General features: G+C 36.2%; 1 protein-coding gene across 1 annotated transcript in view; it reads left to right on the top strand.

Annotated features, from left to right (window-relative positions):
• HMGA2 (high mobility group AT-hook 2) overlaps positions 1–23,240 on the top strand; it is a 179,025-nt gene that overhangs the window by 133,482 nt on the left and 22,303 nt on the right. Inside the window, exon 4 of the mRNA XM_087967954.1 lies at positions 21,466–21,498. Coding sequence (XP_087824080.1) covers positions 21,466–21,498 — 33 coding nt within the window. The remainder of the gene's footprint in view (positions 1–21,465; positions 21,499–23,240) is intronic.

Raw genomic sequence — 23,240 nt, forward strand, 5'->3', positions numbered from 1 at the left:
AGTATTCAAAGCCACTTTCAACTGTCAATTTTTTCCCCTCCACTGTCTTTGTCTACCACTTTAATTAATTCTCTTAGAAATTCTTTAACATTTAATTTCAGGGTACCTTGTATTCAGATGTTGCACCGGATTAGCCCAGTTATTCAAACTGTCCTCTTCTTCACCGCTCCTGGCACAATCTTATCCTGGCTAGCTCTTCCTTTTCAGTGTGGCCTGTTTAGACCACCACTACAGCCGTCTTTGGAGGGGAGTGTTTGCCAAGCCAAGGAGGGGAGATGTGTCTCCCCTCGACCCAGCTAGTGGTCTCCCCTTTCTTCACCACCCCTACAGAGTGGCTCCGGCCCCAGATACAGTCAATCGGGGCCCTCTGAGCACGGATTGAAGCCACGGATGATCATGGTCTTCAGTCTGCCAACAAGGATGAAGTCCCCTGACTTGCCCTTCTGACAGTGGTGTGCAAATAACAGTATAATGGCTAACTCATAGAGCTTGTTGTGGATTACATTACAGTTGATAAAAATGCATTCTATGCCACAATTGGATTTGAAATAATGGGCTAATCAATAGATCTCTGCCTAATTTTAATTAGTTTTATTTGTTTCTTAACAAATGTAATAGAAAGATTAGAAAATAGAAAAAAGGAAAAAATATGCAAAAAATTACAAAATTACAAAAATAAAACATTTTTTCACAAATTTCTTCCTTTTTTACCTTGCAATTTTTCTATAAAATTTGCTATGAAATAAATAATAATGTAAATTATTTTAAAAATAATACTTTGGTCCATGAAGGAGAGCACATAGTTCAATCATTTGCACTATTTGGTAGCATAAAAATAAATTGCTGTATTCTTTTCAGTCCACGTTGCTGATTTGGTTCATTTTATTTATAAAATATATTTGCAGCCTACCTTGTGATTCAAGGCAACTATGAGTAGCTGAGGGGTTTAATTTATATACCACTAGAATCAGGATGAACTTCCAGTGATGTACAATGGACAACATGTATAATAACATCAAAAATAAAACATAAAAATAGTTATATATTGATTGTGAAGAAACATAGCTTACTTTTTGTTATTGATGAAAGTATTTGGATTCTCTTATGGAAAAATGTAGTCTACAGGGCCTTGCAGAAATGTTAAATCTATGTTGTTTATAGGCTTATAGACATTCATGCAATTCATTCATTCAACCTCTATAGCTGCTCATTTTAATCAATGGCTTGGCACAACTTACAATTTAAAAATATATTACAATCAAAAATACTAAAAACATTGTAAAACAGTGAAAACAAGATTCTTGGCCAGTTAGCAATACAACCAGGAAATGGAGCCTTTGACACATTCATCACACCAAACATGGGAATATAAAGATTTTTAAGGCTTTACAAAAGGCAAACTGGGTTGGGGCCATTGTAATCTTCGAAGGGCAGATCTGTGGAAAAAGCCCAACTTCTAGTCCCTGTCAGCTGACACTTTTTGGCTGACAGGATCTGCAGCATGCCCATTCTCCTAGATCTGGTGGGATGGGTGACTCTTGGACAAAGTTGACTCTTCGGGTACCCTGATCCAAAGCCATGTAGGACTTTAAAGGTAGCCACCTGCACCTTGAATCATGCAGAAGTGGTGTTATGTGTGTTGTGTACTTGGCACCATTTACTTCAACTGGTGCAGAAAGTACAGCCACATTATGCACCAGTTAAAAGTTTCCAAATGATCTTCAGGGTCAGCCCCCTGTGGAGCCTCTTACAGTGTTCTAAATGAGAGGTTACAAGGGCATGAGTTATTGTGAACAGAGACTCTCGATCTAAATATGGGTGCAAATGGCACATTAACTGAAGGTGTGCAAAGGCCTTCCTAGCCATTGGTTGCCACCTGCTCAGCTTAATATGGTCAACACAATCAAAGGCTTTTACTGTGCAATCTATGAAATCCAAACTGACTTATTTCTGTTGTTGGCTTTCTTAATTACCAAGGGTACATCTTTTGGTAAATATATCTTGTTCCTTGGCCTTTTCTAAATCTAGCTTGAGCATCTGAAATCTCTAGTGTAGCACTCTAATCTGTGTTGAGTTAGGGTTAGGGCATTATTAGGCATATTAGGGCATAGCATTAATTCCTAACATGTGAAATTTGTGCAATTGCTTGCATACTCTCTTGACTCTCTTTGGTATTGATTTGTAAAGTAATATTTCAAATATATAACCCACTGTGCTGTCTACTGGGTTGACAACTATGACCTAGATGACTGAGAATCTCCACAGACATTCATCCACTGTGTTGTTCTCCAGATTTACTGGCACAGTTTGGGTAGAGCCTTTACTGATTCTTTTTCAGTTACTTGACCTATATTTGCAAATATTCCACAAATTCCTCTAACTTTAAAATTCATCTTCTAGTATAAATAAGAAAGGAATATGTTCTATGGTATTTTGGATATTGATACCTCTATTGTATTTTAGCACATTCTTTAATTTACCAATTCAAGGTTTAAAATTCCTTCTGAATTCAGAGAACTCAGATTTTCCTTATTTTTCCATTATTTTTCTATCTTTAGTGTCTTTGTGGATATAATACTGCTTCCTGTTTCTTATAAACTTTTTGAAATTCTTTTAAATTTCCTTCTGATTTTTTTCTTTCTTCGCAATTTCCATTGTCTGTTCTGATATCCAGGTTACTTTATCTATTTCATGGTCTCTGACATTCTATTTTATATTCATCTTTACAACATCTTTGTTTATTCCACAGTTTCTCTGGTTTCCTATCAATGAAGCTCAGGACTTCAAATTGATTCCTGATGTTGAAAATGATCGGCATGTGCTCAAGATCATATTGTGAAAACTGGCTGGCTTTATTCCTCAGCTTTAGCTTTACTTGAAATTTGCATATGAGCAATTATTGATCTGATCACATCTTTGTTGTTATAACTGAGCTCTTGTACCACTCTGTACTACTAACAGTTGGTTTGATTGCTATTTTTGAAGAACTGTTTTGGTTGTTTGAAGAATGTGCTAGTAATCACTGGCAAAAATGGATAATATATTTTCCTTCATTTTTGTTTCTTGGTTATGTTTAATTGCATTTCCCTCATTACAATTTTCAACTTTGGAATTCTAGCTTTCAACCACAATGAGAACATCTTGCTTCCATGTTCTGCCAATTTCAAATTTATCAACCTGCTCTTCTTCATTAGTCTTTTCCTATGAAATCTAATTTATATTTTTGTCACTGGTTTTATTGTGTTCCAGGGTTTTCTTTACTATATTCTTTCTGACTAAATAAGCAATGCCATTTCTTTCTTAGTTTTCATGTTCTGAAACAATATGATCTTCTAAATGAAAGTGGCAAATTTCTAGTCCAAATAATTTACTCATGCCTGTTGTCAATGTGAAGTTGATTCTGTTCATCTTTCACAATGTTGGAACTTTCTCATGTTTATTTTTCGTATACACTCCTTGTTCCCACTGTGATTCTGCATTTGCAGCTTCATGGATTTTTTTACCTGCATGGCAACATCAACAACTAGACATTCCAAACTCTTTAATCATGGCATGTATACCATTAGTATTCCTAAAAACCATCAGCTCTTCTCCATGCACATATTAAATGCTAGCCAATGGAGGCATGATCCTTTTAATTACAATAGCAAAGACATCATTTCATACTATATGGGGGAAGGAAATCGTAAACCACTCCTGTATTTTACCAAGAAAAACACATGGATAAACATTCAAATTGGAAGATGTATGAATTATGTAGAGACATATGCACAGTTTGAGTAATAAGTTTTCAAACTCTTAGAGTAATAAACCTAGGTTCAGGATTGGCAATGTTTATTTTGAAGCTGTGATCTGCCTTTCAAAGTTACAACAGCAGTGAAAAAACTTATGACCATTGTAGCACCCCCATAGTCACTTGATAAAATTCAGGTGCTTGGCAATTGACTCGTATTTATGACTATTGCACTGCGCTTGGTCATGTGATCATCTTTTGCAACTTCTGATAAGCCAAGTCAGCAGGGAAGCCAGATTCATCTAGCAACTCTCTTACTAACTTAACAACTGCAGTGGTTCATTTAACAATTGTGGCAAGAAAGCTTGCAAAATTGAACAAAATTCACTTAACAACTGTCTCCCTTAGGAATGAAAATTTTGGCTCAATTGTTAATCAAGGACTAACTATATCAGCTTCAGCTAAACGTTTTCTGGCTAAATTGAAATAATATCAATTAAATAGCTAATTTCTCCCTTTTACATACTGCAAAAGTAAGGAAATACTTAATAACCAGGAATAGATTTTTCTTTTTTATTAGAGAAGAGAAGAGCTCTGGAATTAAGCTATTAGGCTATCTTTAGCCGGCTTCCATCCCATAACTGAGCAAGCAACAAGATTAGGCATTCAGTTGATCTCTCAGAATCCTTCCTCAAATTGGATCTAACAAATTAAATTGAAACAAATCCCAGATGGAGAATGCCACCAAAATCAAGATGCTGGAGAAAAAACAAAAAACAAAAAACAATGTATTAGAAGAATCACCACTGCGACTACATGTTCACTATGAGATGCTAGCATTGTTTGCTGTAGCTGCCCATCTCAACAAATAACTCCTATTTGCTTTACAGGAAATACACGCAAAAACATTTGCTCCTCCATCATGCTGTTCAAATTCTTTTAGTAGTAAGTCTGAAGTGCTCCAACACCCTATAAAGTTAAATATATATGAGTTCAGGGACTTGAAAACTTAAGAAGCACAAGCAAAACTTAAAAAGCACAAACAAAAGTATCTTCATGCTTTTTGTATTAAAAAATTTCATAATTAATGGACAGTGCAAGAATGTTATTTTTAGTTGGTAGCCAAGTAACAGCAGAGAAAGAGATTAATATCTAAAGGCAGAAGGAGTTTTCTCCAAGGAAGTATATAAAAATCTGTCAGCAGAAATTTAGAAATCATTTGTTAATATACAGTTATGTCAAGGTCTCCTTGTGCTTGGTATATGCTTTCCTTGATTTCCTCTCCCCTCCCTTTTGAAGTTAGGGACAAATTTCTTCATATCCCAGAATGTAATGCATTTGGCTCTGGAGATTTAAATCTATTCAAGGTAGAATACTGCGTGACCAACAATATTTCTAAAAGTTTATTTTAGTATTTTCAATGTCAAAATGTTTTTCATTATTCTATTGGTCCCAGTTAATTAACACAAAAAAAAGTAGACTTGTATTTTTCTTCCTCTGCCTAGAATTTTAATCCCCTCTAGTACCCAGTTTTTAATATCATAAAATGTCTTATCTTCATTGTGTATTGTATTTCCCATGATTTATTTTCTCAGAGTTTGTCTAACAGGAAATAACAGACTAATCACCTGACAGGAAATAACAGACTAACCAATGAACCACCAAAACCACTCCCCACACTTCTGGCAGGGCAGGCCACTAGTATTTAAAGTGAGAGCAAAACTCCCTCCTAGCACTGAAGATGTTACTTAGTTTGGTAATGAAACATCTTTTTATTACCAAAACAATCAAGCTCAGAGAGCATCAAGGACCACACAGTTCACCCCTGAGTTACAGATATTCTGTTCTATATTTTTAATCATTTTGCCAGTTTTACTGAGTTATAAAAACAGAAGCATTGATGATACTATTGTACATTATTGCATGCTAATTTACATCTTCATTTCATATGTGTATTTTCATAAACTTTTTTACATATCTTAAATTTTTTGTGTTGATTTAAAATTAAATTGTTACGGAATATGCATAAGAATTTTCCTACTTTTTTTGGCGGGGGAACATTCAAAAATCCAAAAACATACAGAAACATACATAGAAAAATGCACTTTTCCCTGGATTTTTTCCCCTAAGACTTCATATCTCTGTAATGAAGGGAATAACCATGAATGTACAGGAAATAACAAAAATTGTGCATGTGCTATTGATTAATGGGAATATATACTGAAAATAATCTAAAGAATTTTCATTTAAAATAACTAAATGTTTCATTTTATATAACAAAATTTGATATGACTTCATAAAATGTAGTATTTTATTTCAAAAGTTTAAATAATAAAAGTATAAACATTCTAAAATATTCTCACTTCTCCATAATTAGGAATATGCTTTTTTCAGTTACTTATTTACTATAATTTTATTTCCTGTATATGTTATTTGAATCTTCTTGTTTCTTATATGGTCAAGATTAAGTCTGACATTTTTTGATTAACACTTTAAATTTAAACACAAAAATTTAGTAAAGAAATTTAAATGGATATTGTAAGAAATAATAGTCTGTAGAGTATACCTTCATTATTCAAGAGTAACGAATAAATTAGCTTATCATTAGTACATGCTTTGTGGATGGATGGTCCTTACAGCACCTGTTCATATCTACCAGTTGTTCAGTAACTAATGTTAATGCAACAGATTGTGCACTGATGACAAAATCTGGTCATTCCCACAGAATCTTAAAAACACATGACTGTAAAAAGTGTTGCCCCAACTAAGAAAAATTAAAGCAGCGTATTAAAAAAAATTACTAATGTCCTTCCCTTGAATAACAAATTAGATCCAACCACAATAAACATAGTGATAAAAATATTATGAACATTAGAAAAAAAGAACATGATCAAACTCTCTTTGTTACTCAACTATAAATGGAAACAAGCTGAACTCTCTTTTGTATTTCTTCTATACAAGCCACAAAATATGCCAATATGCTATCAAAGGGAAACAATTGCTGGAAGTGAAAAAAAAATTCTTCCTGTTGAATGCAAACATTTGTCTTGTTTATAACTAACATAAATTTCAAACTTTTTTACTCGTCTATTGCTTTACAATGGTCAAACAACATTTTACCCCAGATAGTTTATTTATGTACTTGGGAGAAAGGATAAACTGCTGCATAGGTAGTTCTTGACTTACCACCATTTGTTCAGTCAGTGTTCAGAGTTCAAGGCACTAAATATTGGGACTTAAAACCAACCCCCAAAGTTACGAGTCTTGCAGTGTTTCCACAGTCATGTGATCAAAGTTCAGTTGCTTGGCAGTCTGCCCACATTTATAATCTCGGGGGTGCTTCAACTTGTCTACCCACCTATCTTCCATTTCATCTCTGCTTTTTGGGTGCCCTGCCCTCCACTACATGCCCCCATACCAACAACACTTCCCCCAAGCAGTGGTGTATTAACCATTAAGGAGACTAAGCACGTGCTCAGGGCTCCAGGACTAAAGGGGGCACCACAAAAACTTTTATGTCACCTAAGCTTGGCTTCGTTTGTACAGTATGTACAAAGGAGGGGGGCACCAAGATTTGTCAGTGCTTAGGGCACCAGTGAGCCTTAATCCGCCACTGCCCTCAGGTGAACTTCATTCCCCTGCTGGTGACCCAGATCTATGTGCTAAGCAAGGATTTAGCCTACCATGCGTGCAGTAAATGCCGCAGAGCCTTGTCTGCTAGAGGGAGCATGCCAGGCCTGGCTATGAAGGAGACTGGAACAGTGAGATGTGGCACTCACTTTTACTGGGTGGAAAGCAGAGCTGGCATCTGCTCCTTGGACAAAGGTGAAAGCTGTGTGACAACCACTATTTGGGGTAGTGGCAGAACGGAGGGACATGCCCCAGCAGAATCAGTCTCAGGCTTTAGCATACTGGAAATTAATGATGGTTTATGCGGCTTTGCAGGAGTAAAGATGGAATGAAACTGAGCAGAGGGCCTGCAGGTAGAGTCTGTTGGTGTTGAGCTCACCTTCACCCTTCACTAAGTCCATAGGCCAGTTTTCCATAAGCATTTCCAACATGAACTGCATAGTATGTGTTGCACCAGCCCAAAGCCTGCATTCCTCTCCAGCCTTGCTCAGCAATGGCGAATGCTATGCCTCTCTGTCCCTGCCTCCTCCCTGGCCAGGCCTGGCAAATCCCTTTGACAGATGAGACTCTGCGTGTCCTACCTTGTTCACCTTGTGCATTCCTTTTTCATCAACTGGATTCCAGTCCAGCTGCAGGAGGAAGAACACAGTGAAAATCAGCTCTGGCAGCACAGCTGGCAAGGGTAAGCAGCAGAATGCAGGGCAAGCAAAAAGGCACAGATCAGGGGAGATTAGTGGGTTGGGAGAATTGATCAAAAGCAAGCACAGCAGGACATAAATGTGAAGTCCTCATCTAATGATAGCACTCTCCTAGACTAACAGTTGCAACTGGGATTACTGGAACTGCCATCACTAAGCGGTGCAGTTACGAGATAGCCTAACTATTGTATCACTTAGTGATGGAAATTCTGATCCCAGTTATAGCTGTAAGTCAAGAACTATCTATAGTACTTATTTTGACTAAAGAATATTTCTGTTGTGTGCCAGAAAACATGCTAACCAGGTATTATCTCTCTCTCTTTTAAGAACATCTTGCACTAAATAAACTAGAAAAAGAATATAAGGATTGAAATTAATTTACAATGGCATTAAAATGAAGTTACACAATTCAGGAATGCGCTGAAAATTATTGGTTGTATTTTTTCCCTCTTTTCAAATACAAGGGAGAAACAGGAGAGAAGCTTGATGTTTTATATTCTTGCTACTGCACATAATACTTAGTTAAACCTGACATTGCATTGTGTGCAAAAAAATTAAACAAAAGTTTTAAAAGGGTTGTCTAATGCCACAAAAAGCACAACAGGTAGGCTATCACCTAACCTGACTGTCATAATTTAGAAGGCCTTCCTTGTAAATGCTAACCACCTTTTTAAATTACAGGACTTTGAAAAGGGATTGTAGATGGATAGGGGTGGGAGTTGATGAAGATCCTAAATTCAGGCACATATTTAAGAAAAGGGTGTGATATTCAGATACCTTGGCTTCATGCAATTAGAACCTTATAGTTTAATATCAACACTACAAATGTGGCTCAAACATTAATGAAAGCCTGTATATAATGTGATAATAGCTACTAAAACCCATTAAAAACATACATTTATTTTGAACCACCAAGAGTTTCTGGATCTTGTTCAAAGACTACATCATCTCTAACACATGCCAGTAAGCCAACCATATTTCATTGCAATTAAAAAGCTCCTCGTGAGGTCATAGCTAGGACAACAACAGCCATCTGTGGACCAAATTGCAGCTTGAGACACAGCTAACCTCTCCATGATTAGCCCCAAATTGGTAAGGCAGACAAACAGCAGTTTGTAATAGTAGATGAAATAAAAAATGTCTAGTCTCATCGGATTCAAAAAGAAGAGTCACATCTTTTGTTCAGTGTAGGCATATATTTAAACAAACATTTACATTTCAAAAAGATAGTGTCTTAACAACATGTGATTAATATGAGTTTTGATTTTGGTGTCTTTCATGTTCTAATTTGCTAAAAGAAGAAAAGATAATTCAAATGTCTTCTTATATTTAAATAAAACTGAAAATATTATATACTGCATAGGCTGATTTAAATATTTTTACTTTGGATAGGTCTGTCTACATGTTGCTATATTTATTGTACATCACAGATGTTCACTTGAGTACAATGTTTCTGGCCCTTTCTTCCCCTGGGAAATCTGCTAAGAAAAAATTTCACAAAATTGATGGGAAAAACCTATGCCATTTTGTAGGACATTTGAAGCAGGAGCAGCTGATAACTGAAATTGGTGAATTTAAAGAAAAAAACTTGAAATTACCTATTAAAATACCTATTTTCCATTATTATTATTATTATTATTATTATTATTATTATTATTATTATTATTATTATTATTATTATTATTATTATTATTACACAGGTCTTAGACTTGTGTAAGCAATTAAATATGGCAGAAGAAGAATGGAAATCATTTTATATTCTCTCTGTATCTGTGCTGACAAACACATATGAACACTTTTTTTATCCATCACTGTGAAAGCAATGAAATGTTTCTCTCCCAAATCATTTTATGAACTGAGAAGATTATCTTGTGATAAGATTGAAGCAAGGTGCTGAAAACAAAAGAATTAGCCCATGTGCTCTCTTAGTTTGTTGTAGTTGTCTCTGAAACACCATAAAGAACGTTTTCTTATCTCTTTCTTTTACCTCCTCTCATACAGTTAATTTCAATTTTCTCTTCCCTTCCCTGTACACCTTCCCCTTCCTCTGGAAGAAACTCAATCCCATTTTTGACATTTCTTTGGGAAAGAGGGAAGGAAATCTGGTTCTGTGAGAAAGGTTTATGTTGTTTGGCCTATCGATGTGGAAGTAATTTTATAGTATGGGACATATTATTTTACAGCAGTTCATTCAGTATATTATTAATTCAATTATTATTGTTTGGCAGCTCTATACTGTTTTTAATGCAGACCCTTGCAGGTTCATACATGCATATAAATTTGTGCATGCCCAATTTTGTTGCAGACTCACATTTACTGGGAAGAGAAAGATCTCCTGGATTGTTTGCAGTTGGTGTTGGCAATCATAAACTGAATAAGTAGGAAAGCCATATTGAAGAGGGTTTTTGTCTTTGTTTATATGTATTTGTATTTGTCAGTCAAGTTTATTTTCCCTGTTTTGTGAGGCTCAGAGGTTTGTCTTAAATTTAAATTCTTCTTTCTGGTAAATGTGATAATTGCATGAATTTAATTCAGTTCTGGTTTTACCACAAGTAGCTGTCTGTAAACAGAAATGTCTTCCACAGGAGGGAGGGACACATCTTTTCTTTTTACAAAGGAAGCCTGAAGCAAAGAATGCAAAAGTTTAAGCAAATAAGGAAAGAGGATGGTAATAAGACACCATCCTTTTCAGTTTAGGTCTCTGAATTTGAATGTGGTTTATATTGCCAGAAAGCAAAAATTATTACCATATGGATACTATTCCATTGTCCTAGAGGGCATTAAGATGGTCAGCTAGGCAACATCCTAAGAGCACCTAAATGAAATTCTAAAAGGTGCAAAAGTATCATGCTTCTTTTGCAGGGAATGTGAACTCTGTGGTAATATTTGGGGGGGGGAAGAGACACAGTACTGTACAGTCTTGGTAGGCTAAAATCAATGATGATGATGATGATGATGATGATTTTTATGTGTCACTTTTCTTTCATAAGGTCAGAGTGGCTGATGTAGTGATATCCTCTCATTCTTTCCATTTGACTTTGTGTGGTTGATTTGGCAGAAAGTGATTAGCCCTAAGTCATTTATTGAATTTCCATGACTGGGGGGTCTTTTATCTGGGAAAATCTAATATTTTAATCATGATGCAATATCTTAAGATATTCTGAGGGGTAGTATATTATTTCTATCAGAGAAGTCAGTCTCTCCAGAAAGAAAAACTTTTTAAAGGCAACCTAGGAAGTTTCTTACATGACTGTGAACATGCCTGTGGTTCATTTGACTTCATTTATATGCTAAAGTGAACTAGACAATTTTAAGTATTTTTTAAAAGAACAGTTAAGGATAAGCCTTTAATTGGAGCAAGAACATTATATGATAAGTTTTTCTCTAACCCACTCATTCCCCAGATAATAATATATTGTTCCTACCATTTAAAAGAACTTGCTAAGGCTGACCAGGATCCTACTCCTATGCCAACATAAAGTATGGAGGCTGAGTTTAGATACAGGATTTATCAACCAGAAGACTGGCAGTTCAAGACCTAAGTACTGTGTGACAGAATGAGATCCCATTACTTGCCCCAGTTCCTAACAACCTAGCAGTTTGAAAGCATGTAAATGCAAGTAGATAAATAGATACTATTTTGGTGGAAAGGTAACAGCATTCCATGCACCTTCAACATATAGTCATGCTGGCCATATGACCACAGAAGCATCTCTGGACAACGTTGGCTGTTCGGAGATGAACATCTCTCCCCTAGATCAGAGATGACTGACAGGGGAACTTTTTACCTTTACTTAATATTTTTCTTAGCCTAGAATATTTGGAATGTGGAAAATTAAGTGTGGTATGATCTTTGTTGTTGTTAAGATACATGTTTAACTAGAGACAGCCGTAGCCAAATGCCTCCCCTCAGTTGTTTTAGAGTAGTAATCCTGTACACTATTGATGTTAATTGATTTTATTTATTAAACATGAGAGTGCCTGATGTTACATCAACAGTTATATTTTAATTATTTTAAACTATATCCTTGAGAGGAATGGGCAGAAAAATATCCTATTTGGCTGTTCAGGCCATTTTGCTCAGCCTTTTGGCAACAAAATTGCTCAGATTCATCAAAGCCTTGATCCTCCTGGCTGAATCTAATGAGGTGACTGGATCATCATTTATTTTTCTTATAATGGACTCTTTTGACCTGTAAATTTTGAGAAGGTGGGATAAAGTGCCGCTTAGGGTGATTCCTACCTCGCCTAACTCTTTTGTAGAGCTAGGGAATATTTTCATTTGGATTAGAAAGGTGGTCAATACATTTTTGCAAATGTAATATTAGGAGTCTTAAAGGAAGTCGTGATGTGCACCTTTTATGAGGCGTTTATAGATCCATCATTGGATGACAAATATTGACAAATCTCAAGCCTTTCTTGGGGAGGCATGTAATACAAATCCAACTTTAAAATATGCTAGAGCAGTGGTCCTCCCTTTCAGCTTTGCAGAACAGTGATGGGGGAGGGGATAGTTCTGAATGGCATGCGTGCATGCAACTCCATTTGCACTATTCTACAATGGTTCTTCTCCTATCTCAAAGAGTATTTTCTGTTAGCGGCCATAAAGGATTACTGGGCAGACTCTTATGTAGTGCACCATTGGGTTCTTAATTTTTGTATGAAACTGATGGGAGAATTCATCTTGGTGGCTCAGGGTGGAATTCCATCAATATACTGATGAAAATCATTCAAATTCAAATTGTTGAATTGCACTTGTTATGATCAAATTATTCCTATCATAGGTCTTGCATTGGTTAACCATAAATTCCCAGGTCACGTTAAAGCAATGTATTCATTTATAAAAGCCTTATATGGTTTGGTACCAAGGAATTCCTGCTGAAATCAATGGAGAGGACATGCCCACTCTATTAGATCGTAGTAAAAGAAATAATCGAAAACGAGTGGTCTTCAATTGTTTGTTCTTGTAAAGCTTTGTAGATAACACCTTGATTTGCCTTGCTCTCCACAAGTGGCAGCTTCTTAATGATCTTCATGGGCAGCACTGTGTACAACACATTACAGTAGATCAAATGGGAAATGACTAAAGTATGAGTAGCCATGAATAGAGCATTCCAATCCAGAAATAGGCACAATTGTCACATAAGCTGGATTTGGCAAATGCCTCCTATCCATGATTGCTGTTTAATCAGGATCTATAAGTTCTGAATGAGTGCCAGCCTCTTCAAAGTTAAAGATGGAAAGTCTTCGTGGAGATCATAGAATCTGCAGCCATTCAGTCTGGAGGAGTGAGCTTAAGCCCACCCAAGCCTATAGCGTACAGAAATTGGGGGATGGGACTGTCCTAAGGGTACAGTTGGGTTTCAGTGTGCTAATATCTCATCCTGTGTCAGCAGGTGCTTTTACTCCCAATAGCTTCATGAAGATGTTAAACAGGAAAGGGAACAAAGTATAGCCCCCGGGTACCTCAAAAATCAAGGATCTAAGCTAGATATTGCCCTCTGTTTAATTAAACTAAACAATAATTGCATGTATCATCTAATGATAATTTAATCCATCACTTAAGGAAATATGGAAAACATTATGCAAAGTTATAAAACAATTTGATACTAATGTTTGGAGCTATAAAGTACTTCTGAAACGTAATGGATCTGTTTAAAATAAACTCAGCATGTTAACAGCCAAGCAAACCAATAAAAAAATAAAGATTTATGATAGTCCCATGATAATTTTCAAATATAACTAGGAATTGTTTGGCTATGAAAGATACGATGCCATCAACCAGTCTTCCATAAACTAGTGCCCTCTAGATGAACTACAGCTCTCATCTATAACCAACATCAGGGAGACAGTCATAAATCATTAAGGGGTATCCACTTTTCCAAAAGATAAAACTGAAACAAAGTTAAGTCCATATATTTCTGCAAAATAATTCTTCCTCAATTCCAAAATTTGCTGCATTTAAATCATTGAGTGTTTAGCATTCAATTATTCATTCTCTTGCTCTTTGGACAAAATAATAACATAAAGAATCCTCAAGAAATATCTGTTTTTGATATGTTTGAAACATCAAACTAATCCATTAAATATGTTTGGCATTTTTAATGGTGATTAGTTTGCCCCAAAAAAATGTTTTGTGATGAATGCATCAGTAAAATATATGCAGACATATATTCTATTGGAAGAAAGCTGGGCAGTTCAACTACATTGTGAATGCAGTTGAAAAGAATAATTCTGTATTGGAAGATGTGTTTTTCTACAATCAAAATTAATTATTATTTTATCATATTGGAATTACAGAAGTGTTTAAAAGTTTGTGAAACCTTTTGAATTTTCAATATTTCTGCATATGACATAAAATGTTAATCTGCTCTACACAAAAATTATAGCGCTAAAGGAAATTATCAACTACACACATGGTCCAAAATATTACACATTTAATATTTATTGAATAATAAATGATATGTTTTTCATTTATTTAAAGAAAATAATCCAAAGTTATGCATCGTAAAAGGAAATTACTACAAAATGTTTTATAGATGATATACCACTCCGTCAATAATATCTGAGATAGACAAATTTTATACTACTAAACGTTGAAAAAGTTATAGTACTAAAATAGAAGGAATGTCTTATCACATGTGGTGAATATATAAAAAATAGTATTGAGAAGATATACGTCGTTTGATGCAGAAAATAATAGAATTTAAATTTAAAATGAAGCCACAACTTTTCTTACTAGTTATAGTGTCAGAAAAAAGAAAAAGAAATAAAATAATTTAATAATAAATTTATGCTATAGCAGTAAGAATAATCTTTGTTTAACCCCGGAACAAAGACATGATTCCAACAATATGCAAGAGTGGCATAGATTGGTCAAAACGAAGATCCTGAAAACACAATTCTGTCAACAAGCATGAGCCCCAAGGAAAATTATATATCATAAAAGAAAATTACTACAAAATGCAGTAATTAGTAGCGATTAATTAGTGGTTGTACTGAGTGTTGTTTAAAGATATAATTACCTCAGCTGTGAATTTTTGTATTGTTTTGTAATATTTTCATATTCTTTTTTATTTTAGATTGTTTTGTATTATTTTAAGTTTGTGTAAACTGCCCAGGGTCATGTATGTAGGAGGACAACTATATAAATTTAAATGAGAAATAAATAAAAATGTATAGACAATATTTTCCAAAACCAATTGGTTAGTTTCTTCTAGTTGCTTGAATGAGCTTTTTATGAGAATGCAATTAAATTTGGAAGGAGTATCCTTGCAAATAATTTTGAGGTGTATTGTTTTCCATAATATTATTCCCCCAAAAGTTGCATACATATTATATTGTAATTGACCAAACAATGGCATATTCCCACCGTGCAACACCAGACATTATAGCAATAGCACTTAGATTTATATACTGCTTCATAGTGTTTTACAGCCCTCTGTAAGTAGTTTATAGAGTTAGCATATTGTCCCCAACAATCTGAGTCCTCATTTTATCGACCTTGGAAGGATGGCAGCTTGAGTCCCCATCGGGATCGAACTCCAGGCTGTAGGCAAAGTCAGCCTGCAATACTGCACTCTAACCACTGCACCACCATAGCTTCCCATCTTATGATGAATTTCCCTGAAAAGATCGGAAGAAGTCATTCATAAATTCACTAAGATAAGTTGGGCAACTCTTTTATATAATTTGCATTAATTAAAACCTAGAAAATAAAGAAGAATGAAAATATAGAAAAAATTAATTCACAATGTATTATGCTTGCTTGTGATGCTTTATGAATACTTGGGTATTAAACTAAAAAAATAGAATTTAAGCAGAAATCACAACCTCTTATTCCAGAAACCAGGGCTTTTTTTAACAAAATGAGATCTAATTATGAATTGCTAAATGGCTGGAGCATATTTCTTAGCTATCCCTTTCTTTTATACATCTTTTGCTAAGTATGGTATTTTACCCAGCCACTGCAAGCTTGGGTTAAAAAAAGAATCTGACTAAAAGAATCTGACTTAAAAAAAGAATTTAAACTTTTTTAGAATTCTGGATGAAGCCAGTTGGTTTTAATTACAGTTATGCAGAACAAAACAGTACCATTCCAGAATGATTTGGCAATTGGGAATTCTGACATCCAGTTCCATTTTGGTGTAGCTCCTATTAGAATCTGGTATAAAACACAAGTGATTTACTTCATCAGATAAATGACAATAATCAGCAGAAAGATCAGCAATTCAGCCTTTAGGGCAAGATAATTTTAAGTGGTGGATTGCTTTTTGAACCTCATCTTTGAAGTTCCCTATTATATGGATGCTATTGCATGTATACTATTACACCCATGCTTACAAATTTAAAAAGGGAAGATGAAGATTAAAGACTGCTGTTTTACAATTTGTAGCTGTTTAGTATTTAGGAAAAATACTGCTCTAAAATCCAAATCCAAAACAGATTATTGAGGAGATTTGAGTAACCTTCTCTAATTTGAGATATATTACCATATCCACTAGTGCTTTTGATTTGCTATTCATTAGCATGCATATGTGAATAAACTATTTTAAAGTATGTTAAGAATGTTCTCCTCGTTCATCTTATGGACTTTGGCATTCAGGAGATAACAATTCCTGTTTCCAAAATGTAATAATAAGAAACAACTATTATATGTTAAATGTGTTATAAAATATCTTTATATTATTTGTTCAATAATACAAGTATTATTGTAAGTTGATGTTTATGAACAATGCAATATCTGGAAAAGGCCCATTCCCAATTCTTTAAAGGTCCTTTGTTATAACTTGTCTTTTTTTCTCATTTCTATCTATATCTCATCCATCTGCCAATTTTTGTCTAGTTTTGGAACAAAGTTTTGGAATGTCCAGTTTTGGACCTGTCATAAGGAACTGGTCTCATTTTCCCTTTTAAATTGCTGAGCATTAATGATTTATTATTTCATACCTGAAAATGCAGAAAAGACAGGATGAAAGCATTTTGGGCTGTCCTTCACAAAATTAGAATACTAGCTTATTCAAAGTACTGTCTATTCATAATAGTTTTGCAAGTACAGTATAAACATGTTTGGTAAAATATGTTTTATTTCTAAACCCCAGCAAACTGCTTATTTTTAGAATCCAGTTATATCTCAATAATGAGCCATATGCAGATCCAGAATTTTTAGTAGTTCTGCCCAAAAGTATTTTGCAAACTATGACTTTGATCACTTTGAGGGACCTAAGAGATGCTGTCATATGAGTATTGTAGCTCTTTTCTAATAATCTTGATCATACAAGCCCATTTGCCTCTTGCCTGTCTCCTGCTGATTACACCTGTACATAACATGTTTACTCCAAAACCACATCAAACCCATGTACATTCTTGTAGGCTAACTGATTTCTACTGCTCAGAAATCCCCTTTTTCTTGGCAGTGTTCCTGGCATTCATGTGACTCCTGCACACTGCAACTCAATGAAATCCTCTGAAACAGCTGCCAACTCACCAAATTTTCCATGAATTAGGTCCTGACACTTCAATGAGACGAAAGACAATGTTTGAAATAAAGCCAGCTCTGGCTTACTGCCTAGTATGTGTCACATAATTCTACCAGCTGCCCTTCCACACAACACTTCATACTTTACAGACCACCAAGCAGATCCTTGAATACTTAAATGCTGTTTAGGCTCAGAGCTGCCAGTATGTTTTCTCAGCCTCTGGCACCCACTGGCTCCAGACTGGGCTCAGAAAGTTTTTGTAGGCGTTTGTTTTGATTTGTTTTTATTTTTATGAATGACTGCAGAAGAGGAGTCTGACTGAACCGAGGCACAATACTGCAGCCATTCATGGGAAAAAAACCAAAAGGAAACATTGTACTTTGATTGGATGCAGACCAAAGTTTAGAGGAATCTTACTCATGCAGGGCTTTTCCTAACAGCTCCGATAAAAGCTTTGCCAACTAGATTACTGTTTGTGATTTAGAAAGCATAGAATTGTGATTGGAATTGGTTTGGTTATTCTTCTATAAATTAGTTCTGCCTCCTTCTCCCCCCGCCCCCCACTTTGCATTTTTATTCCTTTGAGGAAAGTTCACTTTTTTTTACAGTTTCATTTTTATATTTTCAGCAACCTTCCAGGTTTCATTTATGTGCCGGGGAGAGAGTAGATGTTTCTAAATATAGATTACATATATTATGTCTAATTTTACAAATAAAAATAATATCTGTCAGACAAGGAGAAATAGTTTAGCTGCTGCTGCTGATATATAATGATATAAATTTTAGTCTTTGATAACATTATGATCAAAAATCCATTGTAAAAATTGGAAATGAGGGATTATATAGACTGGTTGCATATTAGCTGTAAAGCAAATTTGCCATGAACAAATGAGTGTTCAATAGTTGTCAAATGTTTCCTTTTATTATGGCAGTGAATGCTTATTTCTCGTGCTATTCCCATACCTTCAATCATTGTATCCTAAACTTTCCACTAAAAACTTAGGCATTCATATAGAAAAAATCAACACACACTTTTATGAGATTTGGCCATATTCAGAGAGATTGCACTGAAAAATAATTCATTATTTTGATATCCCCAGCATAAATTTATACATATGGTGAATAATATCAGCTGTGTCTCCATAGAGATCTGTTTCACTATTTCATGAACTTGATATATACAGAATATCTTGCTAGATGCTTAAGCTTGAGGCTTAATCAGTAGCAAGTTATTGAGAGCTAAATAACAAAAAAAAAAAAACGAATTGATGAGTGATTATATATCATTATACTCAGGGATGGGATTCTACCAGTTCTGCCCAGTTGTTACCATTCCCGGTAGTTTGGAGAACCGGTACATTGGGCCTCTGGCTGGCCCCACCCCTCTCTGACCGCTTCTCTGCTCCCTGCCTAGTCAGTCCCTGTCGCACATGCACAACATTGTGCGCACACGCTACATGCCTACAGCCTGCCTACCAGGCCAGCCATTGCTGCCTGCCTTTCACTGCATTTGCTCACAGGTAAGCCTGTGAGTCACACTAGCCCCTCCCCTACTATCCCCGGGCATCACCCAGCCCTCTGTGGGCCTCCCCATAGCTCTCGAGGCCTCGCCCAGCCCTCGCCAGCCCTTCCCGTAGCTCCTGAGGCCTCATCCAGCCTACCTACCTGCTCCCCGCTATCCCCGGGCTCGGCGGGCTGGCTAAGCCGCCATGCAGTGCTCTCCTAGCTTTGAGCACCCCACCACCTGCCCTCCCAAAGTACCTCCATGTGCAGCGGTGGCTGACATGGCTTCCTCCTGTAAGCAGCACCGTCACTGCAGCACCCCCCCCCTGCTTCCTTTCATTTTGCTGGCATGAGAAGCAGTCAGTGATGACCCTGCTTATGGCAGCTGGGTCTGCCGCCGCACGTGGAGGTACATTGGGAGGGCGGGGTGCTCAAAGTCCCGCTGCAGCTGTCTCCCCCGCTTTCTTCCTTTTCCCACCCCAAACTGCTTTCCATTTGCCCCGTTCCTTTGTTGCACCCCCCATTGCTTGCCTTTCTCTCCCGTTGCTGGTATCTTTAAGTGGTGCAAATGGATCTAAGGATTGCTTTTCCTGGGTGTGCTCTTTCAAGAGAGCTTAAATGACCTCTGCTAAAGGGTTTCACTTTATGAGCAAGAGTTGGCTGCTGATAGTTATCATTGCATTTTAATTATTTTAATTCCTCAAGGAGCTCTGGCACCCTGCCTGACTTGTAACTCTGGCTTGCAGGTATTTTTAATCTAATGATTGGTATTTAGGGCAGCTTTTTGCAAGCAAAGAAGCTTTTTGTATTTTTGTACAGGTAATCCTTGATTCACAACAGTTCATTTAGTGACCATTCAAAGTTGCAATGGCATTGAAAAAAGTGACTTATGACCATTTTTCACACTTATGACGATTGCAGCATTCCCACAGTCATGAAAAACCAGGTGAGAAGTGCCGCTCGATGTGAATGATGTCGAGTTGGCCATGCCCAGCCAGTCACATGACCATCAAGCCACGCCCAGCCAGTCACGTCACCACCAAGTAATGCCCATCCAGAAAGCCACGCCCAGCCAGTCACATGACCAAGCCACACCCACAAATTAAGCCACGCCCACAGAACCAGTTGTTAAGAAATTTGAATCCCACCCCTGATTATATTTACCAACCTGGTGTGTTTGATATTATTAATGCTGTCTCAGAATTCCCAGCCAGCTGGAGAGTATTCTACGGGGGCAGGGCGCACATGTTACTCAGTGAGAGCCTGAGCTTAAATAGGAAATACTTTTTAGCCATTCATATAAAAAAGGATGTGATATCTAGCATGATTTATCAACCTTAGCAACTTTAAGATGTCTGGACTTCAGCTTCCAGAATTGTCCAGCCAGAATGCTAGCTGGAGAATTCTGGGAGCTGACATCCAAACTTCTTAAAGTTGCCAAAGTTGAGAAACTCTGATCTACCCCATTCCAAAATTAAACCTTTTACCAAGTAAGATAAAAAATAAATTATTGTGGCATATATTAGATTCAGCTGCTTCTCATGCTTCTGTACTAGTAACGTTACTATAATAAATTCTTGCTCTAGGCAGGGGTCCCCAAATGCCAGGCCATGGACCGTTACAAGTCCATGGCCTATTAGGAACCAGGCCACACGCCTAGAGGTGAGTGGCAGGTGAGTGAGCAAATTCAAAACCATCCCTTCCATGGTCTGTGAAAAAAAACGTTTTCCATGAAACCAGTCCCTGGTGCCAAAAAAAGTGGGGGAGGGGTGCTGCTCTTGAAGATACTTCAACTATAGATCTGGTAACCCTTGTATAAAATAGTTGCTCATGAAGCTGGACGTTGCTGATTCTAGCCCAGATGTTTCTGACATGGGCTTCTATCTACTCTGAGGTTCAAAGTAGATTTAGACCACCGGTCGCCAACCGGTGGGCCGCAAGAAAATTTTGGTGGGCCACAGAGAAATCTCACCCCCAGAGCACCCCCCCCCAAAGCAATTAATCCAGGCTGCGCAGAAACACAAGGCTGCACCACACATATGGCCCGCGGGAACCCTCCCTGCCCACTCACTCCTTACCTGGCAAACTTGCAGTCTGCTGTTAAGTATGGCATATCCGCAGTTTATATATATAAATGGAGAGTTTGCAGCTAAATCAGACATATGGTTTAGAATGTGAAAATTACCTGACATTCTATTTATTTTACTGTAAATGTAAACCTCAGTATGTAAAGGCATCAACATGTAGTTGTAAGCCATCTTGCATGTTATGGTAAAATAGCATTTTTCTATGTTTACTACATTAGAAAATATAGCAAGTTTTATTCATGTAAATGGTCTAAATGATGTTTTAATGTGTGTGTGTGTGTATATATATATATATATATATAATCTGGGATTATTTTTGTTTTGTTTTTTTGCAGCCACAGCAAGTGGTCCAGAAGAAGCCAACTAAGGTAAAAAGTGGATTATTTTGCCAAATAGTTAATTCAGTTCCTTATAATTGTTTGTCATGCTTCTTTACTTGTAACATTACTATATAATGAATGGAGGTGTACATATTATAAGTATTTACGACAGAATGACCAAATAATCATATGCATTTTTTTTTAAATTTATTTTGCAAAGACTAAAAATATACCATGACATACCGTATCATTTCATCAATTTATCAGTTTAGATTCCTACTAACTTTTTTGCTGCATTATTTAATTAACCATATTTTCAAACAATATGCAAGAAATGATCTGATCTGTTTTAATTGTTTTGAAATACAGAAGTAGGTTATGGTTACTTTAGTTTGATTATCTTAAAGTACAGTTGCAGAATTCTTTCATGAATTGGGAAGAAAAGCTCAAAATCAAATTACTTCCATTTCCAGGGACAATGAGAAATCAGAAAACTCAAAACTGCAGAGTCACCTACAAAATAAACATAATTTGATTACCAGTCAGCAAGTGAACCTTTTCTCACCATTTACTAACATGGCATAATGTCATGAAAGCTTACGCTTTTGTGGCAATTTTCACTTTATTGAAAATTAGAATAGAAATATATTTTATATGTGTGCATTTGAAGTAAAATTAATGAGAAGGGCATAGGATAGAATATAAGTTAAAATATTAGAAATTAATAACTAATATAAATTATTGTAATTGTAAGTTATAATACTTACAAGTATTGTAAGTGAGCAACCTCCTTGATAAAACTTAGGTTTATGTGTGTTGAAATAAAGCTGCTAAAATGGGAAAAAAATATAACATTTTGGATGAAAAATTGATAGCCTTTTCTGTTCCAGAAGTGATGCAATGCTAAGGAGGATAGAACTCTCAGTGAAATAATCTTATGAAATTTCATTGATTAATTTTGTGACATTATATATCTTACTGATTAATTTTAAATCCTACTAACACCTTCAATTCCCAGGAAAAAAAAATGTGGAGAATTCAAAATTCAGTCTGCTAAGGAATCTATAAAGCTTTCCCTAATTGTGTTTGCCAGGTACTTTGTAGATTGCTCCCATCCCAGCAGAGAACCTTGGCAGAATCTCAGTGGTGTATGATAGGGGTCTCACATTTCCATTCACATTCTCAATTATGGCTAGTCTTTTTGCTGGACCAACTGAGAATAAGCCTGGATTTTAGGGCATAATTCTAGTGCATTCAATATGCATTTCTATAGTTTAGCACCCCGAGGGATCTCCTCTGATATTCATGGGTCAGCTACTTGCTGGGTCCCTAACCAGATTGTTTCCTGATCCCACTTCAAACACCAGTATGACAGACGTAGTGGACAGAGAAGTGGAGAGCAAGTAATAGAAAGAAAACCCTGGACTCCCAACAATGTAAAAAAACTTGTTGAAGTTTACTCTCCCTAGTCTCTTGAGCATTCAGGAATGGGTTTGAAAATAAAAATAAGCTGTTAGAATCTCCTCAATCGAAACTAAGAACTCAATGTAACGTTCAAAATAAAATGCCTAACCAGGAAGTGAAACCCCTCCGGAGTAGCAGTTTGGAACTTATTCTCCTGCTCCATCAGCAGCAATCAAAACGAGCCATCTCGTCTCAGCTGTGGCTCTATAAGCAGCTCCTTACTTGTGTAGACTCTGGTCTTCTCTTTCCTCCGAGGAAGATCTTGAGGAAACAACTTTCTTCTCTGCCTGGACAATGAGCTAAGACTAGGCCAAGTAACTTAGAAG

Source organism: Notechis scutatus, chromosome 6, assembly GCF_049901735.1.
Source record: "Notechis scutatus isolate UNSWTSFEM ecotype Mainland chromosome 6, rNotScu1.2, whole genome shotgun sequence".
Taxonomy (NCBI): Eukaryota; Metazoa; Chordata; class Lepidosauria; order Squamata; family Elapidae; genus Notechis; species Notechis scutatus.